General features: G+C 53.6%; 1 protein-coding gene across 1 annotated transcript in view; it reads left to right on the top strand.

The window, feature by feature from the left end:
* Positions 1–6,496, top strand: part of SSUH2 (ssu-2 homolog (C. elegans)) — a 33,441-nt gene extending 26,945 nt beyond the window's left edge. The window contains exons 10-12 of the mRNA XM_005872364.2: positions 676–781; positions 3,428–3,538; positions 6,238–6,496. Of these exons, the coding sequence (XP_005872426.1) occupies positions 676–781; positions 3,428–3,538; positions 6,238–6,384 (364 nt within the window). The 3' untranslated portion in view covers positions 6,385–6,496. The remainder of the gene's footprint in view (positions 1–675; positions 782–3,427; positions 3,539–6,237) is intronic.
* The last annotated feature ends 423 nt before the right edge of the window (positions 6,497–6,919 follow it).

Below are 6,919 nucleotides of genomic sequence, written 5' to 3'. Positions count from 1 at the left end.
TGGGGCCCCAGCAGCCACCAGGGCCTAGGAGTGTCTGAGTGGTACTGACGCTGTGTCCCTCTCAGGTGCAGCACGTGCTCGGGGAGGGGGAACAAGACCTGTGCCACCTGCAAGGGGGAAAAGAAGCTGCTGCACTTTGTCCAGCTGGTCATCGTGTGGTACGTGGCGGTGTCTCCGTGCGTGGCCCTGTGGCGGTAGCTGGGGGACGTGGCCTGGACTGGTTTCTGGGGCTTTTGCACACAGTACAGGGACCCATGGGGGGTGGGGGGCATGGGGGTGGGGAAGGGCTTAAAGCTACCAGGAAAGGGGAGAGAGAGATCCCTGGGAAGAGACGGCAGGGGTGGCGGGCTGCTGGCGGGCTTTAGAACGGACCGACTTCACATTCCGACATCACCACTTCCTAGTGCCGCAGCCTCTCAACACCCGGCGTCCCCGTCTGTGTCCTAAATCCCCAGGTCGGGAAAGGCTCCAGGCCTTAAAGGGTTCTCCTGGTGGGCACTTTGCTAGGCCCGCACAGGGAAGGATGAGCTGAGCTGTAGGTACCTGTCTGCTTTCCCAGTTCACAGCTGGACATGCTGGGCCCAGGGAGGTCAAGACCTTCCCCAGGTCCCCGCAGCCCAGGCCTGCCTGATCCCACACCCACGTTCTTGCTGCCCCCCTGCTCTTCACCTGCAGGAAGAACAGCCTGTTTGAGTTTGTGTCCGAGCACCGGCTGAACTGCCCCGGGCAGCTCCTAGCTAAAGCCAAAGGAGAGAACCTCTTCAAGGATGAGAACACGACGGTAAGGAGGGTTTGCAAGCACCACGCCAAGCTACGCGCCTCTTCTGGCTCTTCTGGCTCTTCTGGCTCTCTGAGGGCGCTGCGTTCATTTAGAACAGGGTGGGCACGTCCAGCCCTCGGGCCCTTTACCGCCCGTGAAATCCTGTGGTCTGGCCCTGCCAGGCATTAGGGGTGAGTTAGTTAAATGTTTGCCCTAATACAGCAGGCTCCTTTTTAAGTTGGTAATTCTGTATGGTCCTCCAATGATGTTATAAATATCCAGTGGCCCTCGGCAGAAAAGAGGTGCCCCACCCCTGCTCTAGAAGGGCAGGCTGGGAGGGAAGAGAGCAGCCTGGTCAGACCAGAGGCCTCAGGGACCCCATGGGGCCAGGCCTCCTTGAATGTCACATACCAGGCCCTTCCTCCCTTTTCCCTTCCTCCCTCTTCCTCCTCCCTCTCTCCACAACCTTGGGGACCCCCCGCCCCCGTCCTGGGCACTGGGGATACTGTCCAGCAACATCCCTGCCGCGTAGATGTCATAGTCTGGGGAGGGAGAGATGGTAACATGCAGCACAGTGTCAGAGACAGTAGGGTCAGTGAGAAACACGCAGCCAGGTGAGGAGACCGGAAGGGTAGGTGTTGTTTCAGCACTGGGGGTCGGGGGTGGGACAGGGAGGTGACTGGGGGTGGATCAGGTGGCCGTGGGAGCAAGGGTGTCCGGCAGAGGGAACAGTTCACAGAGGCCTTGCAGAGCGGCAGGGCAGGGGCGCTGGAGGGCAGAGAGCCAGGTGGAGCGAGGAGCTAGGACACGAGCTGTGCCAGCAGCCAGGTCAGGGAGGGCCCTGTTGGCCAGGGGCTGTCAAACTCCAGGCCCTCGTTTAATAATAACGTTTATAAATAAAGTGTTATTGGAACATAGCCATGCCGGCTGGTTTAGGTATTGTCTGTGGCTGGCTTTGTGCTGTGAGGGCAGAGTCGAGTAGTGGGGACAGAGGGCGATGGCCCACAGAGCCTGCAGTATATGCGACGTGGCCCTTTCCTGTGGGCCTCGGCAGGAGCTCGGCCGCGTGGGGGGCCTGAGCGGGGTCCTTGTGCTGTTTGCTCTGAGAGGGCCAGGTGCTCAGCCTCCTTTTATTTCTTCTTTCTTTCTCTCTTTGTTTCTCTCTTCTTTACAGTATTGCGACCTTTATAAATAAAGTTTTATTGGAACATAGCCATGCCGGCTGGTTTAGGTATTGTCTGTGGCTGGCTTTGTGCTGTGAGGGCAGAGTCGAGTAGTGGGGACAGAGGGCGATGGTCCACAGAGCCTGCAGTATATGCGATGTGGCCCTTTCCTGTGGGCCTCGGCCGCGTGGGGGGCCTGAGCGGGGTCCTCGTGCTGTTTGCTCTGAGAGGGTCAGGTGCTCAGCCTCCTTTTATTTCTTTTTTCTTTGTTTCTCTCTTCTTTATAGAATTGCAACCTTTTTAGATTGGCTTCTTTCACTCTGTCATATACATTTTTAAAAACGCTCTATCCACTGAGCCAAACCGGTTTCGGCTATTGCGACCTTTTTAGATTGGCTTCTCTCACTCTGCCATATGCATTTTTAAAAGTTGAGATATAATTGACATATATCATTAGATTAGCTTTTAGGTGTTCAACACAATGATTGGATATATGTACATATTGTGAAATGATCGCCATGAGAAGTCCAATTAACATTGGTTACTATACATAGTTACATAATATCTTTGTCTTGTAACGAGAACTTTTAAGATCTGTTCTCTTAGCAACTTTCATATATCCAACGCAGCATTATTTACTACAGTCATTACATTGTTTGTAGTAATGTAGTCATTTACTACATTATTTACTACACTGTTCATTACATTCCTGGGACTTAATTTATAACCGGAAGTTTGTGTCTCTTGACCTCCCCTCACCCGCCTCTGGCAACCATCAATCTGTCCTCTGTATCTGTGAGTTTGGTTGCTTTGCTCATTAGATTCCACATACAAGTGAGAACATATGGTATTTGTCTTTCTGTCTGACTTCACTTGGCACAATCCCCTCAAGGTGGCAATGCCAGGTCTCCCTTCTTTCGAGGGCTGAGCAGTATTTCTCAGCCTCTTTCTCTGCCTCATCACTGCCCTTCCTTCAGGCTCCTGGCAGGCGCCATCCCTCTAGGACAGTGGTTCTCAACCGTGGCTGCACATTAGAATCACCTGGGAATCTTTTTAAAATCCTGATTTCTGGGCCTCATCCTCCGGAAATTCTGTTTCTTTGTTACTAATGTTGTGGCCCCACCCCATAACAAAGAAACAGAATTTCCGGAGGATGAGGCCCAGAAATCAGGATTTCGAAAAGATTCCCAGGTGATTCTAATGTGCAGCCACGGTTGAGAACCACTGCCCTAGGAACGGCACGCCCTGCCTCAGGCAGCCTCAGGGGCTTGCTGGGGACCAGCGGGCTGCGAGGAGTACTGTGTCTACAGCTCCCTGTCGGTGGCATTCCCAACAGAACGTGGGTCCTCAAGGGTCCGCAGGCTTCAGCCATCCCACCCGCTTGCTGCCTGGCCTCCTTCGGGCCCTTCCCAATTGGGCTCGCTCCGGTCCACCTGAAGTCCATTGCCAGGGCTCCAGGTGCTGGCACTTGGTCAGAGCAGCGAGGCGGTGCGTCTCTCCTCAGGTGTACCCCCTGGCGGACTTCCCGCTGCGGGAGATCTCGCTGGCCTCCCAGCGGGGCATCGCCCAGCACAGCGCCGCCACCCTGGCCTCCAGAGCCCGCGTCCTTCAGCAGGTGAGCGGGTGGGGCCAGGGCTGCTTCTGGGGCCAGGCGGGGGCTCCCAGGTCCCATAAGGGAGGGAAGGGATGTTCCCTCTGCCTGGGGCTCCTTCCTGAGAAGGCAGGGAGGGAGGGTGGCAGAGGAGTCCCAGTCTGAGGAACACGAGGTGGACTGGGGACTGAGCTGGGGGCAGCGAGCGGGACAGGACACACAGTCCATGGTGACAGGTTTGGATTGTTATCCTGACAGGAAGCTATTGCAGGGTTTCAAGCAGGATGTGGCTCAGTGTGATTTTGATCCAAACCTCCCCGATATTCAGAGGGGAAGGGAAATCTCAAATCCAGGGTGGTAGGCAGGGTGGGAACCCAGTGCCCTGCCCTCAGGGCATTTCCCAAGTCCCAGCCTGTCTTCCCCAAGCCTCCTGGGGCAGGGGTGGCGGCTGGGGCTAGGGTTGCCTTGGTGCTGAATCCCAGTAGCCACTAGGTGGCAGTGGTGCCATCCACATCCCCAGGGCTAGGGTTGCCTTGGTGCTGTATCCCAGTGGCCAGGAGATGGCAGTGGTGCCCGGAGCAGCTTTCGCGGCAGCTGGTTGGAAGCTGCTGGAGGGAGGGTGGGGGTTTGGACAGGGAATGCCCAGCGCCAGTTCTGTGTAGGGGATTGTCAGGGGGGCCTGAGTCTTGCTGAGTGTGCTCAGATCCTGGTTCTTTTGCATCCTAACCTGGCCATGGCCACCTACTCCTCCTCTTTGAAGTTGAGTTTCTCACCTGTGGAAAAAGAAATGCTAAAATGGCCTCATGGAGGTTTGTAAGGATGAGACAACTTTCTTTTTCTTTTTTAAAAATTGTATTAAATTTATTGGAATGACTCGTTAATAAGGTTATCTAGGTTTCCAGTGTAGAATTCTAAATACATCTGTATATTGATTGCATTGTATGCTCACCACCCAGTCTAGCCTCCTTCCATCACCATGTATTTGATCACCTTTACCCTCTTCAACCTCCCCCCCTTCCCCTCTGATCATCACCATACTGTTGTTCGTGTCTGTGAGTTTTTTATTTGTTGATTTCAGTTTTATATCCCACATGAGTGAAATCATGTGGCTCTTGACTTTTTCCACCTGACTTTTTACACTTATGATGTTCTCAAGATCTATCCATGTTGTCACAAATGGCAGTATTTCATCTTTTCTTATGGCTGAGTAGTATTTCATGTGTACATGTACCATCTTCTTTATCCAATCATCTACCAAAGGACACATTGGTCACCTCCATGTCTTGGTCACTGTGAATAACCTTCTGTACCAAAATGTCAAGGGAGGTCTTTTATTTCCAAAGTTAACAGTTGGAAACCAGTTTCTGGCATATGGAGAAATCTCAGTCTCACAGTCTCATTTGGTCGTCTCAGCAACTCTGTGACAGAGAAGTTTTATTCCCATTTCACAGATGAGGAAACTGAGGCCCAGATAAAGGAAGTGTGAGATCCCACAGAAAGCTTCGTGGAAAACACACACCCTGACTCTGATCCCCTTCTGCCGCAATGTCATGCCTCCCCTCAGCTTCCCCCCAGTGTAGTAGAGAGCATTTTCTCAAACCCCCAGCCTGTTTCACCCTTTCCCCAGGGCCCTGAACCACTACCTACAGCAACAGGACTTGGGCTCTTTACTTAAGGAGGGGAAGTAAGAGGGCCTGATCCTGGGCCAGCCACGCCACCTCCCTCTGGGTTTGAGATCCCCAAACCTGAGTGTTGGGCAGGGGAAGGGCCAGTGCGGAAGGACTCAGGGGTTCTGACATAAAGCCTGGCCCGCAGGATGTCCCCAGGAACGCTTCGCTTCAATGACCAGGGGTGACTGTGCTGGGTTAGCCGCATCTGCAGTTGTCATAACAAAACAGCCCCAGAAGCTAATGGGGGTGGGTCCTCACCCAGGGCGGCGGCTTGTCCCATTCAGGACCCCTCCATTTTGGAAGGTTGTTGCGTCATTGATCAGAGAAGGGACCAGAGAATGAGGGGCTTTAGGGCCACGCTGTCAGAGGGAGTGTCCCAGGCTCTAGGTAGAGGAGGATGCTGGGGAGAGATTTGAGCGTGAACAGGTCCAGCTGTGGCGAGGAGATGGGGCTTGACCTCAGATCTTCCAAACCGGAAATCCCATGAGCCCGTGGGCCTCAGTTTCCCCATTTGTAAAAGGAGGGGAATATTTGAGACTTTTCTCAAAGGAGGGTTGATGCAAAACCATGGTAAGAGAGGGCGGGGTCTGAGAAAATAGCCTGAAACAGCCTACCAAACTTTGGAGTTTCTTTGGTGTCAATGTTTATCTTGAAATACAATTCAAATTGTATAATCCACTCCCTAATCTGTCCATGGCTGTTGTAATATAAAAATGTTTAAAATGACTTTATCCTCTACTTTTCTCCCCCCTCCCCACCCCCATCTGAAATTAATGTCCTGGAAGATGTCCCATTCGGCAGTGACTCTCCGTGCATCCCATTCCTCCTCGGGGATGCCTGTGCCTCCACTGCAGAGGGTTCGGTTTGGGCCTGAGCTTAGCGTTGATGTAGGATGTAGTGGGAGATACAGCTAGAAAGGCAGATTTCCGCCAAAATGCCGACTCCAGAGCAAGGACTGCAGCCCACAGGTGGTAGGGAGCCCCCGACAGCTCTTGGACAGGAGAGCGACTTGGGCAGGACACTGAAGCTTTTCCCGGCCAATTGTTTCCTCAGCGCCAGACCATCGAGCTGGTCCCCCTCACAGAAGTGCATTACTGGTACCAGGGGAAGAACAACGTCTACTACATCTACGGCACCGACCACAGAGTGTATGTGGCGGACTACCCCGAGCGGTACTGCTGCAGCTGCACCATCATCTGACTCGGCTTGGCTCTCCCCTCCGCCCGCTACTCACCAGGGAGGGCCACTGAGGCTCTGAGCTCATGCATCATTGGCTTCATTGGACAGTCGCTTACCAACTCTGGCGTGTCTGTCCTTCCATCATCTGACTCGGCTTGGCTCTCCCCTCCGCCCGCCACTCACCAGGGAGGGCCCCCGAGGCTCTGAGCTCACGCATCATTGGCTTCATTGGACAGTCACTTACCAATGCTGGCGTGTCTGTCCTAGAAAATTCATTCACCTTACCATCTGCCAAGCACAAGTCGTTCCGGAACTCCTCTGGTGGACTCCGTCCTGTGTTTAACCTGCAAGAATTCAACTCTACACAATCCTTTCGGACAAACTAAGCGAAGGCAATGCCTGACTGCGTGTGGGGTTTGCTTTTGCTTTCCCCTGGGTCAGGCATTCCTCTTCTAGGGCGAGCCTTGGCCAAGCTGAGTGTCACTGACATGTTTAAAGATGCACACGAATCGGCTGCCCCTGCATGCACACCAAGGAGTGCACTTAGGCACAAAGT

This window comes from Myotis brandtii, unplaced genomic scaffold (assembly GCF_000412655.1).
Source record: "Myotis brandtii unplaced genomic scaffold, ASM41265v1 scaffold378, whole genome shotgun sequence".
Classification (NCBI taxonomy): domain Eukaryota; kingdom Metazoa; phylum Chordata; class Mammalia; order Chiroptera; family Vespertilionidae; genus Myotis; species Myotis brandtii.
Note: the sequence above shows the minus strand (reverse complement) of the source record. Positions and strands in the feature narration are given on the sequence as shown.